At 40.0% G+C, this 17,290-nt stretch overlaps 1 protein-coding gene across 5 annotated transcripts in view; it reads right to left on the bottom strand.

Moving 5' to 3' along the window:
- Positions 1-14,051, bottom strand: part of pard3bb (par-3 family cell polarity regulator beta b) — a 330,914-nt gene extending 316,863 nt beyond the window's left edge. For 4 of the 5 annotated variants that reach the window (XM_017691685.2, XM_017691687.2, XM_017691688.2 and 1 more), the window contains exons 1-2: positions 13,718-14,051; positions 13,047-13,284 (exon numbers count right to left, since the gene is read on the bottom strand). In XM_017691685.2, coding sequence (XP_017547174.1) covers positions 13,047-13,163 — 117 coding nt within the window. In that variant the 5' untranslated portion in view covers positions 13,164-13,284; positions 13,718-14,051. The remainder of the gene's footprint in view (positions 1-13,046; positions 13,285-13,717) is intronic. The other variant, XM_017691686.2, reaches the window with a different exon arrangement.
- Between the last annotated feature and the right edge of the window lie 3,239 nt (positions 14,052-17,290).

Here is a 17,290-nt window from a genome sequence, read left to right as displayed (position 1 = left end):
AGAATGGGATGTTGTGGTAAACTGATAAACTTCTCAATTGACATCACCAATTCAGTACTTCTCAGTTCTGTGCAACACCCTTGTAGATTGTTGATTTGTTGGAAGGAAATTCTAGGCATATTTCAAAAGAACCTCTTTAACTGACACAGGGAAGCTGAAAACTAACATTCAACTGCACAAACCATGATTAACAAATATGTACATTTTGCAAGTTAACAGTAACGTAAGCATTTATGAATCTAGCAACTGGACATTAACCATTATCCAGTCCTATACCATCCAGTCTCATCAAAACTCATGAAAGGAACTAACCATAGGCATTTGTGGCATCATTTAAATAAAATCACTGAGACCATTTAAGGATAAAGAGCTGGTGAGGGCTCTAAGACATAGCTGAACTTAACAGATGAAAATGAGACTAATTAAAATAGAACATTTCATTTTCATTGTAAATTAAGCACATTTTGTTCTAGGCAAATGTGGAAAGCTTTAAAGCACTTACTGAAGCCCATTTCACCATTATACCATAAATTCATGACCTTGAGATAGTGATAGCCATAGCTGCAGCAGTTAAATACGTTAAGGCTCATGAGACTTTCTCTAGCTGCACTTTGCATCTTAGGGACAGGTGCACAAGGTATGATATGGGCAAAGCTTTCCCAGTCTCTCCATTTACTTATAGACAGTGTGCTGTATGACCTTTTTCAAATGCAAAGCATCAGCTGCACAACAGACATGCATCTGCCTATAGCCAGTAAAGCCACAGTCAAGTTCAGACAGTGGACACTGGGATTTACCAACTGTGTGTTCTACAGATACACATGGCCCAGGAAAAAAACAATTTAGCTCTGACCATCAATTTTGCACTGGAACTCAAAATATGCCATTGCTTCATCCAAATGGAACCAGTGTCTAGTCCAAAATCATGTTAATCTCTGTGAGCTAACAAAATCAGAAACACGAAAATTACCATTCTGTTTAAGCCAAATATCAAGCCTATAATTCTGATGCTGTCACACAGATACAGTGATAAGCCCAAACACAGTTCACCACTGTCCTGCAGCCAAGAATTGAAACATCAGCTTAAACAATTTAAATAATTATTATACACTGAAAAAGTACATTTTAGATTTTAGACTACTACAAGTGTAGTGTAGCAGTTTATACAGGCCAGGCTAAACAAGCAGCATGACAGCAGGCCACTAGTACAAAATAAAATTCTGCCATTTTTTCCCCTCTTTTTTTTTTTCCCCCACTCACGCCTGGGTAAAAACAAAAGCATCTTTTTCTCATTGTTTCGTTGCATTCTGTTAGACGACAAAGATGCAACATAACGTTACCTAGTAATAGGCCTTGGACTAATCATTTTAATACTGAAACTGAAAGAGTGCAATCTTAATTATATCCTACATTATTCAGTTGCCATTGTTCAGTTTAATAATTTCAAAGTGAGAAATTAAACCCAATAACACAGATTGCAAACTGGCATTCTCACACACTACGTTCAGTGTTTATCCATCCATCCATCCATCCATCATCTTCCGCTTCTCCAGGGTTCGGGTCGTGGGGGCAGCATCCTAAGCAATGAGGCCCAGACCTCCCTTTCCCCAGCCACTTCCATTAGCTCCCTGGGGGGCATTCCGAGGCGCTCCCAGGCCAGCTGGGCGATATAGTCATGTCAGTGTGTCCTGGGTCTTCCCCGGGATCTCCTCCCAGGTGGACTTGCCTGTGACACCTCCTGAGGGAGGCGTCCAGGAAGCATCCTAACGAGATGCCCAAACCACCTCAGCTGGCTCCTCTCGACGTGAAGAAGCAGCGGCTATACTCTGATTCCCTGCCGGATGACCGAACTTCTCTAAGGGAGAGTCCAGACACCCTGCGGAGGAAACTAATTTCGGCTGCTTGTATTCGCGACCTCATTCTTTCAGTCATTACCCAAAGCTCATGACCATAGGTGAAGGTGGGAACGTAGATTGGTAAATCGAGTGCCTTGCCTTATGGCTCAGCTCTTTCTTTACCACAACAGACCGATAAAGAGCCCGCATCACTGCTGACCCAGCACCAATCCGCCTGTCAATCTCCCGCTCCCTTTTATCATCACTCGTGAATAATAGATACTCGAGATACTTGAACTCCTCCACTTATCCCCAACCCAGAGAGGGCTCTTCGCCCTTTTCCTGTTTAAGCATCTAACCCAAAAAATTACGTATGAGCTGATTTTCCAAGGAAGGCCGGACGGAAGGCCGGACGGAAGGCCGGACGGAAGGCCGGACGGATCTAAATCGCAATCACCACAATGGCCAGAAACATTGTAGTGAGATATTTCCCACAAATCGTTCAGGCCTACTAGTTAAACAAGACGAAGAAGGGCAAGGAATAGTAGGGGTTTAAATGCAAAGCAGTAAAATCAGCAAATGTGGAACACCAATCTGCCTTCATTAGCTACAGGAAACAAAAACATTTTAGAGAACGGCTATGGTTGCAATGTAAAAGAAGCCCTCAAGAACAAATTATCACATAACTATAAATGTCGCAGTCTACAAACCTGGAGTTGATTTCACTCAGCCAGGCACACAAGTCTTGAATGAATCTGTAATGGAGTGAGGCACCGCAGACAAAGGTGATACAGAGGGCATGGGGTGGCTGATATTTGGCCTATGAGAGCTATGTGCCAGCCAGTAGAGAGACTATTAGAGAGATGCAGGATGCCACAATAAGGATCATTTCCTGCTCTATGACAAGTGAATGAGGGCATGTGTGTAGGAGCAAGCATATAATGAAATAATGGAAATCTGCAGAACGCTTTCATTTTCTGCTGATGGCGGCGAGCAGCGGGGCTCCGGCCATATTTGTGCTGTTGCCTTTGTTGGAGATGTCAAGGGTCCATTACCAAGCCTAAAATCATTACCACCCTCATAAACAGCAATGATGATGGTGGTAGTGGTGATGATGATGGTGATGATAATGGTGCAATAAGAGATGCTGTCCATCTCCAGAATGATCTCCCACCTTCGCATGGCATCCCTGTACTTTCTGGTCAAATATGAAAATACCAATTTTGATCTGAATTGAGTTTAATAAACATAGTGATCCCCCCCCCCCAAAACTCATTTTCAGTTATGAGCTGCATTATGGCCTGAATGAAATGAGATACTTTATGTGGCGTAGCACAAATGAAATTAATATTTGCAAGGCGAGTGTGCGTGTATGTGTGGAAGCTTAATCAGTAGTTAAATGAGTGTAGCAGACACCGAAAGAATCCTGTTCAGACATCACGTCTGGCTGGTCTGTTCCAGCTCATGCTCAGCGCACTGAAAAGGTCCAGTACTCTCACTGCTCATTAGGAAGTAATATCATACACAAACATACAGACACGCACACAGGGACTCTCCTGGCCCAAACTCACAAAAGGAACCGTCACTGTTTCTATACAGATATCTACTATAATATCCTGAGGCATACGCCATTGTCCATTCAAGTCCCTCTGTTCACTCTATGATCTAGCCTTATAGGAATGCTCAGAGAGTCACAGACAAGGATATCAAGTAACATGTGCAGAGAATTATTCAGTTGGTATGTATGCAGCACCTACCAAATCTAAAGATCAAATGGAACAATATAACTCTTCAATTCCACCTGCTTCAGCATCATTAGATTCAATTACTAGTTATGCTAAGTATTCCAACCATCAGCTCCAAAGATTTTGTCTGGATCCCATGCAATTTCACAGAAGGCTCCAGTGAAGTGGAATCTGCTTTTGGAACCCACCTCACTGACAGTGTGCTTCTCTCTCCAATTTCCATCGGTCATATTGAGTCATGTCTCACTGGTTATATGATTCATTAGAGAAAAATATCAAAATTCCATTTAAAAGGACTGCCTCCCCCTTAAAATTGCAGCTCCAGTATAGTGGTGCATGGTGGCTATAGCAATATACTCTTAAAAATAAGGGTTACTTGGCCTGGTTCTTTAAAAGATTCTGCACTCCAAGCATGTGCATTTCAGTCAAATTTCATAAAAGAATTTGTAAGGGTTACATTTGAAAAATATCAAAAGAGTCACATCTAGCAGAAAAAACACAGGATGCAGCATTCAACAATAAATAATTATATTATACACAGTGCCCTCCATAATTATTGGCACCCCTGGTTAAGATGTGTCAAAAGCCTTAAAATAAATTCAGTTTTTATTGTGGAAACATACTGTCACACTGAAAATTGTAGAAAAATGTAACCTTTAACTCAAGTAGAGTTTTAGGGGGAAAATAAAATCCCTGACTAAGAAATAATTTTTCTTCATAAAATCACCCGTTCCACAATTATTGGCACCCCTAACAATTCTTAGGAAATAAATGTAATTAAAGAATTTCTGTCACTTCTACAGTAGTTTACGAAGTTAATCAAAGTATGTAGGAACATTTAATTAGCAATTCACAACTTCCTGTTTCCCTGGGGTATAATTATGACGTGACACAGAGGCCATTTCTCTTCAACATGGGAAAGACAAAGGAACATAGCATTCAAGTAAGGCAGATGTGTGTTGACCTTCACAGGTCAGGCAATGGCTACAAGAAAATAGCCACTCACCTACACCTGTCCATATCTACTGTCAGAGGAATTATTAAGAAGTTTAAAACAACTGGAACAGTGGTAAACAAGTCTGGACGAGGACGCAAGTTTATTTTGCCACCACGCACAGTGAGGAGGATGATAAGAGAAATAAAAAGTTCTCCAAAGCTCACTGTTACGGAACTGCAACAAATGGTAGCATCTTGGGGTCATGAAGTCTCCAAAACAACCATCAGACGCTATCTACACGCCAACAAGCTGTTTGGGAGGCATGCACGGAAAAAACCTTTTCTCACTCACAATCATAAACGTAAACGTTTGGAGTTTGCTAAGCAGTACTGGGACTTCAACTGGGACCGTGTGCTTTGGTCAGATGAAACAAAGATAGAGCTTTTTGGCAACAAATGCTGTAAGTGGGTCTGGCGTAACACAAGAGCTGAGTATGCAGAAAAGCACCTCATGCCCACTGTGAAATACGGGGGAGGATCAGTGATGCTGTGGGCCTGCTTTTCTTCCAAAGGCCCAGGGAACCTTGTTAGGGTGCATGGCATCATGAATGCTTTGAAATACCAGGACATTTTAAAACAAAATCTGGTGGCTTCTGCCCGAAAGCTGAAGATGGGTCGTCACTGGGTCTTTCAGCAAGATAATGACCCTAAACATATGGCAAGATCTACACAGAAATGGTTGACCACACACAGAATCAAGCTCCTCCCATGGCCATCTCAGTCCCCAGACCTTAACCCCATTGAAAACCTGTGGGGTGAGCTGAAGAGGAGAGTGCAGAGGAGAGGACCCAGGTCGCTGGATGATTTAGAGAGATTGTGCAAAGAGGAATGGTCGAAGATACCTCTTTCTGTGTTCTCCCATCTTGTGAAACATTATAGGAGAAGATTAGGTGCTGTTTTGTTGGCAAAGGGGGGTTGTACAAAGTATTAACATCAGGGGTGCTAATAATTGTGGCACACATTATTTGATGTTAAACAATTATTTCTTAATGTGGGATTTTTTCCTACTGAATAAATGCACTTGAGATAAAGGTTGGATTTTGCTCTTTTTTCCATCGTGGTCCTATATTATTTAAAAAAAAACCTCAATTTATTAGAAGCTAAAGAACACATCTTAACCAGGGGTGCCAATAATTATGGAGGGCACTGTATATATATATATATATATATATATATATATATATATATATATATATATATATATATATATATATATATATATATATATATATGCCAGTAACTCTGTTACTGTATTGTATAAAACTCAGACCACACAGACATGGCAAGAGACAAGGCAGAAGCCTTGAAATGTACACTGGAAAGGGTGTCACTCTAAAGTCTTTAAAATGAACAGGCAAATGCAAATCCTTCTGTTTCACTCCAGCTAACATTACTACTAATATCATACTTCACCTCATACATCCTAGCTCAAAAAGTAATGAGTAATTTCATTCACTTTAAAACTACTTTAATAGCTGTTATCAAACCTGATATATTCATTAAAAGACGTTGAACGTTTTATTTCATTATATCTATATGAGTACAGTGAGAAGAATTTGAACTTCTTGTTTATCTGTACTTTCCTGCAAAGCTCCTTGTGCGCTGCAGCTGCACTTTGTATTTCTACCAGAGATCCCAGAAAACACCCTCAAGTGCTGGTTCTTCACTGCTCTATAGTGGAGTATCTAAGTGTGTATATATATATATTTTTTTTTTTTTTTTTTTTTTTTTATATTTTATATTTATATTATATATAAAGAATATAAAGACCTCATGATTCTTAAAATATGAGAATGTACAGAAAAGTGTAAATGTAAAGAAAGCTAATTTGCATATCAAATTTTAATGTACTATTACACTTAAGATATTAACAACTATTTGAATATTCAGAATTTCTGACTCATCCCCATTTCACATTTGGACATATCATTTACAGTTCTTTTTTCTTTTAAAGTCAACAAAAATCAGCAATCATAACGCATTTTTTACTGCACTGTGCCATATTTAAAACATGGTATCAGAGATGGTCTCTTAACTAGCTGAACGTTTCACTTAAGGACAGGTGAGGATGTTGGGAGGGGAAAAGGTGAAATATGGTGATATGGGTTAATAATATGTCACCACCCAGTAGTGCACAGTACAAAAAAAAAAAATACTACAATGTTTAATTTACACACTGACCCTTTCATATGAGGTCAGCTCTGCTCCCTACCTGGTATATAGTATGGTTTTGAGAGCTGGTGGGACATAGTTATGGTATGTTACAGGCTGGATTACTGAGAATTACTGTTGGTGTTTATTGGAACTTTGTACATGTGCATTTCCCTATAACTTCCATCAAACAAACTAAACTGCTTCTTATACTGACTGTATAACATAAGCGAAGAATTTAACTCAACATTTCTTGTTGAAGGTTAAACATAGCTGTGCAACCTCAGCAGGCAAACTGCCCATTCACTTGATGGGCAGGTATAAGTTTTTTTCTGTTTGTTTTTTTTTTTTAAAACAGTAATCCAGGTCATCCTACCTTTGGCAGATGATGTTTTTGAAGCAGAACAAAAAAGTAACTATAGCTTGATCAAAGATGATGAGAAAAGAACAATTCTGTCTTTTCAATGGCAATATATGATGAACTGCACTTAATCTGCACTTAATCAGGGCAATTTTTAAAAAGATGTTTGATTTCAGGTTGACATTCCATTTAGTTTTTCTATGGCATGGCTGTAAAGAACCCTTTTTTTGGTTCCGTTTGTAACTTTAATTTTAAGAAAGTAGGCTATGCCTGTATCTATTTGCATCAAATCTAAACCTTACCATAACAAGAAAACAAAGCACCGTACAAAACAGTTTTTCTGGCGCCCTGACAGCAGCAAGTTTTCAAAGAGCTCTACAGAGGACAACCGTGGCAAAAGCAATGTGGAGCCCTCCAGGAGCCATAAGATAACAGCAGTTAAAGAGAAGCTGCCAATGGTGGACATGGATCCCTATCAAATATCACACTTTCGTCTTTTGGGACAACTTTGTTGCCAAAATGCTTCACATCACTAACTGCTAAACAGCAGTATCCCTCCGTTTGAAGTCCAGATAACAGTGGGCTAGTTTCCTCCAGATACCATGTGTCTTGTTTGGAACTCTCACGAGCAGATGCTAACCAACTCCATTTCTGTGGGGAGGCATGCTAATTGTTTTTTTGGGCTGGCAACAGGCCAGGCATTTCGATGATATCAGCCCGTTTGGCTGCCAGCTCAGCACTCAGGCATCTGGCATTCCTAAGCATAATGAAAAAATAGCAGCACAGCTCCAGCCTACGTTCGCCTGGGTAATTAAGTGGTCCTTTTACGCAGTCTGATAACTTCCTGTATGACTCCCAAGTACTTCCTCCACCTCCCCTTCTTAAGTCCCAACTCTGACTCTTTCTAGCTCTTCTGTTCTTAGTCTTAAAATACATTAACTGCTTCTATTCTATTTTTCTCGTGCTGGCTCTCACAGAATTTACTGCCCAGGGCAATGGCTAGTAGACATGGAGCACTCAGGCGTTACTACTCTTTAACAAACTCCACTGAGTTACCAAGGTTAGAACATTTCTTTAGTTCTCTGGCTCAAGATCAGAAGCGTCATTCCCCCCCCTGCAGGAAACTGACATGTTCAGGTCAATGGAAACACTTCTCTGAATATTTCAAAACAGTGAAATAAGGAGGGTTGGAGAGCAATCACGGGTTAGAATACACACACACACACACACACACACACACACAATAAATTAGAGAGCAAATCCTCAAAGCAGTATTTCAGCTCTTTTAAAAGTGATAGCACTCATACACAGGCATATGACACCATTTGTAAAAAAAAGGGTGAAGATTAGTGCAACTAAATCTAGGCCAATGCTTAGTTCACTTTAATCCTGAATCATATTAAATACATAATTACACAGCTGCAGGAAAATGTCTCCGATTACCATAACAAAAAAAATGAAAGACTTCGAGCTGGTGAGACTTCAATAGCAGAGGATGAAATCTGGTAATTAACAACTTCCCAGCACTCCATCACAGTGAGATAACACACAGCACAGTGGCTTTAAGCTGCAACACCAGGCTAAGAACCCCCCCCCCATCCACAAACAAAGTGCAGAGCTTTCCTGTATCAGCATCCAGTGCAAGGGCCTCTAATTCACAGCCGTTTGGACAATTTAAGAAGCTGTAAAACAGCAAGGCATGGACACTGAAAGATCAATTACACTGCATGCAAAACTAATCCAAACCAAATTAAAAGAATCGGGCGAGGGGCGGAGGGTCTCTAAGCCAAACTGTACTACGTACTGAACTACATTTCACTACTCAAACATGGAGTGAAATATCAGGCCTGTGATACATCCAGATAAAGACCAGCTAGATTATTATGCAGTTAATCAATTTAAAATGAAGCTGCCCATCTCATTATCGCTAAGCTCCTAAACATTTAAGGATGAGATGGATTCATTATTAAATAATGCTATAATTACAGGTCTCAAAGACTTAATAAGACAAAATGAAAACATTAAGAGCAGACTAATCTTCAGACAGCTGAACGATGCCACGAACATTTTCAAATGAAGAACTGAGCAACATAAAGACTTCATCGTTGTACAAGCTATTAATCTAAAGATAGGCCTAAGCTGAGAAACGAGGGGAAAAAAAATTGAACAATCACTGCATAGTGCATTGTGCATACAAAAGACCAGAAACGCCACATATGATCACACAGCCTGCAGTAAAGAAACTGTAATACATACAATTTACACATCTAAACAGTTTGCATCAAAATTTTACAAATAATCAGAGATTATACAGAAGTGGTAGGTGATATGGTGACAATACGTGTCAGGATTTGACATGAGATTTGATTAAGTTTGTGAAAAAAAAGCACCAGTAATACCACATTTAAAAGATACGATCAAAAACTGGAAGTAAAATGACTTTCGTTTAATGTTTTACATATGGCACTAAACCAAATCCAACTAAACAGGACTAATGTTCTTTTTGGCATTAAAAATGCAGTCACTTGCTGTCCTTTAAATATGATATCTACAATATGGTCAGAAAAGCATTTTGTGGCATAAATTACCACAATGATAAAATATAATTATATTACACTCCCCGTATTATATAGCATGTTAAAATACCTATAAGCTGATGCATATAAGGCAGAGGTACAGCAGTTGGTCAGGTTGCTAAAAGTCTGTACCTGGGCTTGAACAGGGCTAGTATATTATAACAGAATGGCAAATTGCTTGTCTTTTTTAAACTTGGGGGAAAAAAAAACCATGGAAGAATGACACCACGTGACATGATCTGTAAAGTCTCCCGGCTTTCATGAATAAATGTAACGTTATGATTATTAACACCATTAATGAAACTTCAGAAGAAGGCTTAGGGGCATTTGTTGCAGCCAGCTCATATTCTGATTCATATACGGTCTCATAGGGGAGGAGAAATAGTAATGAAAACAATCTATCATTTAAGATCAATAGTGTGTGTACACAGGACTGATGGATCATAACACAGTATAATGTTTCCTATCAAAGTTAATACATGCAAAGCCAGCACCGCTGTGCTGTACACCACTACCAATCACAGGGTTTACGTGTAAAATAAAAGTGTGTGTGTGCTTAGGAGAAGGCAGGAATGCAAAAGAGGGAGTCAGTAAAACAGCCAACTGTGTGTGTGTATATGCACAAGAAACAGGGACATCAAGAAAGGGGAAAAAGAGAAAGAGTAAGTAAGTCAGCAAATAAGTAGGCAAGCAAATAAGCAAGTCAGTCAGTCAGTCAGTCAGTCAGTCAGAAACAAAGAAAGAGTGAGGATGTGTGCATCACATAGAAAGGAAACAAAAGGATAATTCACCATTTGCAAAATTCTGATACTTAGTTCAGGCTACCTGGCAGCTTCTGTAGCACTCTCGCTAACAGATTAAAAAGTTTTGTAACACAGAGGAAAAGTGCTCAGAACAATACGTCTGAAGACACTATTATTTAAAAAATAAACAGGCTTTTCAAGCGCAGACACACACTGAGAACTGACAAAATATGATTCCAATTCAAAAGAAAAAAAATTGATCCTGGAACCTTGTTTACTTTAATCAAACCAGATTTTTTTTCATTGGGGCATAAAACAGCAGCACCCAGGTAAGGGTTAGTTTACCTTAAAGTAAACAGGTATGGCTGTGAGCTGTCTGTGTGGTCCTCCACAAAACAGTTATTTCAGGAATGACATAAAACCACTACCACCCTCCAGATGGTCAAGATATTTTGCTTGTGAACTGCACATTTCTCAGTAACAGAAACCATTGTAAGCCTCACAATCCTGACTGAATCCTGAATAACGGAGAGGTTTATCAATCATTGTTTTTCAAATGGTCAAATGGGTGATGTGTGACTACAGCCAATCTCTTGACACAGGGACACCATGAGAGGTCAAGGGATAAGAAAAGAAAAAAATGAATGATTATCCGTAAGAGGTAGAGGGGAAAAATAAAAAAGCAGATAGGCAGTGTGAGAGTATAGCCTTTGTCTGCGTGTTCTCCTCTCTCTGACCCTGAATATCTCAAGAATCAGGCAGTAAAGACAATCTGTGTAGGCTTGCATCAAACAGCTCCCCGGCCCTCAAATGGGGCCCAGGAGATAGTAGCCAATCACAATCCTCCAAACAGCTCCATCCTTCGAGCCCAAGTCCATCTTGTACATCACCAGCCTACACAATGACTCCACTGGGACTAACAGCCAATAGCGCTGTACTGGCACAAATAACACATTCTTAGATACAAGTGTGTGCACACAATGACATATTGATGGACACACAGCACAGATATGAGCCCATGTTGAGAATGGCACTACTGTAAGGGCAGCAGGGTATTAAAAACGAAAACCAACAGCTTCTCATACATCACACTCAGCTATTTCATGTCATTCAGGAAGAGCTGAATACTAGCATCCCCAAACCTTTCCCAAATATAGCAGCAATATTGTTACATAGCCCCTACCATCCAAAGTCCCTGCATAATATATGTTTGTGGTGCTAAGCATGATGCAATACAGAGTGGTATCAGCCTTAGCACCACACACACCTGCATCAGCAAAAAAGCACAACAACAGCCAGTCTGCCCATCAGTCAAATTGCCACCTCTAAAGACAGAGCAATAACGCACAATATTGCAGACCGAGTAAGTCTTGCGGCAATCTGCGATCTCATTTCCACCCAGGGCCCCTACAGGGATGCAGGATGAGATGCCAATCGGTTATTAGGGTCCAGACCATGGCCTGATGCAGAATGAATGTGTGTGAGAGAGAGAGAGAGAGAGAGAGAGAGAGAGAGAGAGAGAGAGAGAGAGAGAGAGAGAGAGAGAGAGAGAGAGAGAGAGATCCACCTTTTCATCAGTCCACAGGGATGAACAAGAGGATAGTGGGTGCCTCTCAGGCTGCTGTGCCATTTAAATAATGGAGCCAATATGAGTTTTAGCTGCAACAGGGCAGAGCTCTGATGAGGAGTCAAAGGGTCACAGCTCTGGAGAGTGTCAGCCAGCCTGTGCATTTTAGCTTTTCATTTGCATTTAACATAGAGATGGACAGAACAAGTCACATACACCCGACTGACTGCATGTTTCATTAAAAAGGGAGCATAATTAGTAATGTTGAACTGGATTTAGTGCTGTGCGTTATGTGAAACTCGGTACAAAAACATTTAAGTGCAGTGCTACTGGCGCTGTGTAAGCTCCAGCTTAGCAAATCTCACAGAACAAATTATCACGATGCATTTTGTGAAACTGTCATCATGATGTTATAGGTTTGCCATGTTGCCCACCCCTACCTCAGATTTCTTTCATCTCTGGACCCTTGATATTGCAATAAGAAGAATTAAAAGTGAATTTAAAATGTTAAACAGAGAATACTACAGTTTTTTGTCCCGCATGAACTGATTCAGGTCTTTTCCCAGCTAAATTCCTGATTCTCTTCAGTCTGAAAAACTGACTTCCCAATGTGTCATGGTCATCTGGTTATCCTCATGGGATTTAGTCACCCAGCAACACAATGCTGAGTCTATTATTCACAGTTAGGCACAAAGGTCAAAAGAAGGCCTCAACAGAATCTTTACAATACTCTGTGAGTAGTTTACCTTAATTTTCTAGTAACTTGTAGCTGTTGTTGGAAGAAAACCTTGTATCGCTGTTTTTGACATTTTTCATTCGTCAAAATCCAAAAATGCCGTTACCCTTTATATTGTGTGTAAATTTCATGACGAATGAACTAAAAGAAATGGCCCAAAACGACTTGGTAAAAAGTCTGGATCCACTGAAGTATTTTTTTTCCGTCTCCTGTAAAGTTACCATTTTGGAGATACAAGGCTTTTCTACCAACATCGAAATACAACCTAAAGTGAGATAAAAAACAACAACAACAACAACAACAACAAAAAACCTCAAACTAAACATTCCCTCTTACCTGTTCAAGTAATTTTCTATATCTTTGTGTGGCTTGCTGAATAAGGTCCCGGACTGTCCAGCCTTCCTTGCATGGCACGACCACACCGGTCCGTCCAAACGTTACTGTAACCTTCATCTTGTGTCCAAATGTGCCGTCCAGTTCAGCAGCAACAGGTGCTTCCACACTCAGGAGCTGCACTCCTGCAAACACTCTTCAGCTTCAGCAGGCTGGGGTTGGTTAGAGAGCACAGAATTCCCTGTCAAAAGCATGAAACTGAGTTTTAGCTATAACGTTACTTAAAAACTAAATAAAAAACAAATGGGACAAAACAGTAACGTCACTGTTGTAGCTGAGTGTAAACTGCACCTAGCCAGCTGAAGCTTTATTTACATTAAACCTCACAAAGTGTCAAAACATCCTAACAAAACAGTTGGCTAACGTGATGATAGTACCTTTTTCATTAAGTTACTAGGTTAGTGTTGTTTCCTAAACATTCAGCTCCACTATCTTCCCACAAGGGGATGGACAGAGGGAGTGAGTTAGCAACACTGCTAAGCTAACTGCCTCTCTGGCTTTGCTACTTTCCTTCTGTTAGCTATCACAGACGAAAAGACAGAGAAAACTATATAAAAAAGCCCCACAAGTCCCTCGGACGACCCGTTTTCTTCGCTAATCCATAAAGAACTTACTTGAAAAGACGGAGAGGCAGGAGGAGGCAGGCAGGCGGCTTTTGAGTCAGAGCGGTAAAAAACTCGGATCCGAGTTGGCTGGCTAAGCACCAGTTAGCATCCTGTTATTTACTCCTTGGAAGCTTTTTCACTGTCCACACTAACAGGCGTTTACAACGACTTCCATCAACCGAGGGACTCCTCTGTGTCAGAGTTTTCTGTATGATGAAGTCGTTTCGCCATTCCAGCCCTCCTCTGTCCTGCACCCTTCTCCTCTCCTAAACTGTGCAGGGCCACGCACTGGAACTTTGTTAAAGGGCCAGCGCACCGGTTGCTATTTTTGCTCCTCGACCCCTCTCTGCTCTGCTAACTTTGACTCCTGTGCTCACCTCCCGGGAGCTGCCATGGTTTTAACACAACTACAGCTGTTTTTTTCTATATCTGCACTCTGGAGTATACAATGTTTTTGACCGCTGGTCAAGTGCACTTTGAACGAGTACTGTGATTGAAAACCAAGCCCTGAGCTCACAAGGATGCTAGAGTGCGGGCTAAGGCAGTGTTTGACCAGCCCGCTCGTGGAGTAGGAGTAGGTAACTGTTATATTGCAGTGTAATATTTACCCTCATTTACCTGCTCACTACTACAGCAGACATGCCTCAACTCTACATTTAAAGGAGTGGTTCAGCTTACACAGTTTTCTCACAAATGTGATCAATCGACCTAGACATGTTTGGCGTCCGTAGTCATGGTTTTTCACTGGAGCTACGAGGCTAATGTCGCCAACGAGGAAGCTTTTGGGTGGTCTACATTCTTAAAAAAGATGGACCTTTAAGGTTTAGTGAAGTGAAAGGTTCTGTATCTGTATACATTTTTGGAAAACGGTTCTATTGTATATAGCACCAAAAAGGGTTCTGCTATTTGAATCTATAACATCCATCTCTTTCTTTCTTTCTTTCTTTCTTTCTTTCTTTCTTTCTTTCTTTCTTTCTCTCTCTCTCTCTCTCTCTCTCTCTCTCTCTCTCTCTCTCTCTCTCTCTCTCTCTCTCTCTCTCTGTAACACACGCATACATACATACACACACACACACACATATATATATATATATATATATATATACACATGTGTGTGTGTGTGTGTGTGTGTTCTATGAGGAACTCATGTACATTAATTTACAATTGTAAATAGAACCATTCCCTTTACTAAAGCATCTTTGAGGAACCATAAACCATCTTTTTTGAGAGTGTAGAGTTCTTTTATTAGCCTCATAGCTCAAATGCAAACCTTAAGGAGCAAAGTTTGGACACCAAACATGTAGAAGAGGGCTGTGTGCATTTATTTTTCCAGGGAACAATTCCTTTTAAGAGGTAGATCAGTGAAATTGCCAAAGTGTGCAAGACTCAGGCCTCCATGATCCAAGATGGGGTACTTCTGTTTTAGAGCCCCACCTTTATGAAAATAAACTACAGTAATCTACAGGAAATAGTACAGGATGCCTATTAGAATCTCTGAGTACATTTGGAAAAAATATTGTAGTTGCTGTTACTGATTACCAAATGAGAGTATGACATAAATATGCTACAGGGGAAAATATGTTATACATTTTTAGTGGAGCATTATGTATATATTTTTAAGGTTCTTTATTGCAAGGGAACTTTTTGTCCTGCACATTTTGTTATTGTCTCTGCCTCAAAAATATCTGACTCAACTCATCAGCTAATTAAGCCCTTCCTGAGTAGAACTGGGTGTGCCAGAATAGGGACTAGATTCTGCTGTACAGGGCAGGGTTTTCCAGCACCACAACTAAAAGCCACTGGGCCAAATGATGTTCCCATAGATCTGAACTAATGGATGATGGCGTTGGTGATATGCCAGTTCCTATTGATTTCCCATCATACTCGAAGAGGACTAACAAAAAAACTTTGCTATAGTAGCCAACAGTGATAAGTGTGTTGATAGTTCAGTGCAATCTGCTTATGCTGAAGTTTCTTTTCTGGGTCACAAAATAAAACTGCCTTGCTTAAAATTGCTAATTAGACCCCGAAGTGAAAGCGGTGCCGAGCGAATTCATTTTTAGGTTGCAGCTGAATAATTGAAAACTGGCCTATAAAAAAATCATTTTGCAATTCTGGTATCATAGCTGACTTGAGAATGACATTTTAAGGAGCATTAGACTTTAAAGTGTGCAATCCTGTAGCTTAAAATTATTTGTATTGGGACATTTAAAACATTAACTTATTAGCTGATTATTGAGTTCAGAAGAAAGTAAGAACGTTTTCAACACATCCCATTGGTCCAGTGTAACCTTCAGTGAGTATAATCTTTGATCACTGTTTTAGTCTTAAATGGTCAGTCCCAGCATCATGATATTCCAAAGAAATGTTTTTCTCTGTGTGAACACACCCCTCCTGTCTTTACTGGAAGAGGCAGGCTGGTGAGCAGCTCGCCCCCTGCCTATGACCCACTACTGCATCACACTGTCCCACTCAGCCTCACTGCTCACCTGCTCCTTTCCTTTAAGACAGAAAAATAAAAGCATTTTTTGTCCACCCTGTGTTGTCCCACCATCCATTTCTACAACATAACAACTGCCTGCTTCACAGTGAATGCCAAAGATGGGTGGGTGTTGTGTAACTTTTCCATTCACTCCCAGGAACTTCTGTGGATACTGTAATCATTCATGTTTTCTTTTAAAGCCCCAGTCGAGAATTGCTCAGAATAACACTGCTGCCTCAGGATTAGTGCTGAGTTTAAAAACAGAGAGCATGGTGAGAATACTGTGCATTTGAGGGCAGTGTGTTCTTATAATGTAATAGCCTTTGTTGTTGCTACTAAAAATGTATGTGAATTTGTCAACATGATAAGCCAAAAATCAAGACAACTCACAGAGAATGTACCTTATACATTCTACAGCCTTGACAATTTAAAGTCATAGTTTAGTGAAAAATTACATATTTTTTCCCTTGACTACACATGAAGTTTTTTTGTTTTACATAAAAAGTAATTGATGGAGTACGATGTAAAGGTTCTGTAACAGTAGCAGAACCCTGTTCTATGCTACTGTTATAGAACACAAAACTATTTTCTAAACATTTCCTTAAAGAAACCTATACAACAGGTTTTCATTCATAGAGGAGAATCATTTAACTATGCAAAAAGCCATTTATGCATTCAAATAGTTGTTTGAGATGGTACGACTCAATATATCCATTGCTTTTACTAAAGAAACCTCTGAGGAATCACTTGTTTAAGGGTGTAGGATAGATAGAGCAGGGCACACCATAACACATTTGGGTTTTTTGCTGAATAATTTGAAAATAAAAAATGAGCAAGAATAAGAATAAACCACAAAGCAGAACAACAAAAAATAGCAAGAAAAAAATCAATAGATTTTATGTAATTGACATCTATAGTGTAATTTTATGAATCTGTGAATCAGAGGTTTGAAAAAGGAGGATATGGTCTCCCACTGTTTTCTTTGGGAGTGCTAGACCCAGTTCCATTTTAGCCCTTGCCCCTACCACTTAGACCTGCTCCTCTGTTTTGCATGTTCACTCCTGGGGGTGTCCCGATTTTTATTAGATTGAGGGGTAGGG

The sequence above is a fragment of the Pygocentrus nattereri genome, chromosome 6 (assembly GCF_015220715.1).
Source record: "Pygocentrus nattereri isolate fPygNat1 chromosome 6, fPygNat1.pri, whole genome shotgun sequence".
NCBI lineage: Eukaryota > Metazoa > Chordata > Actinopteri > Characiformes > Serrasalmidae > Pygocentrus > Pygocentrus nattereri.
This window is presented reverse-complemented; position numbering and strand designations above follow the sequence as displayed.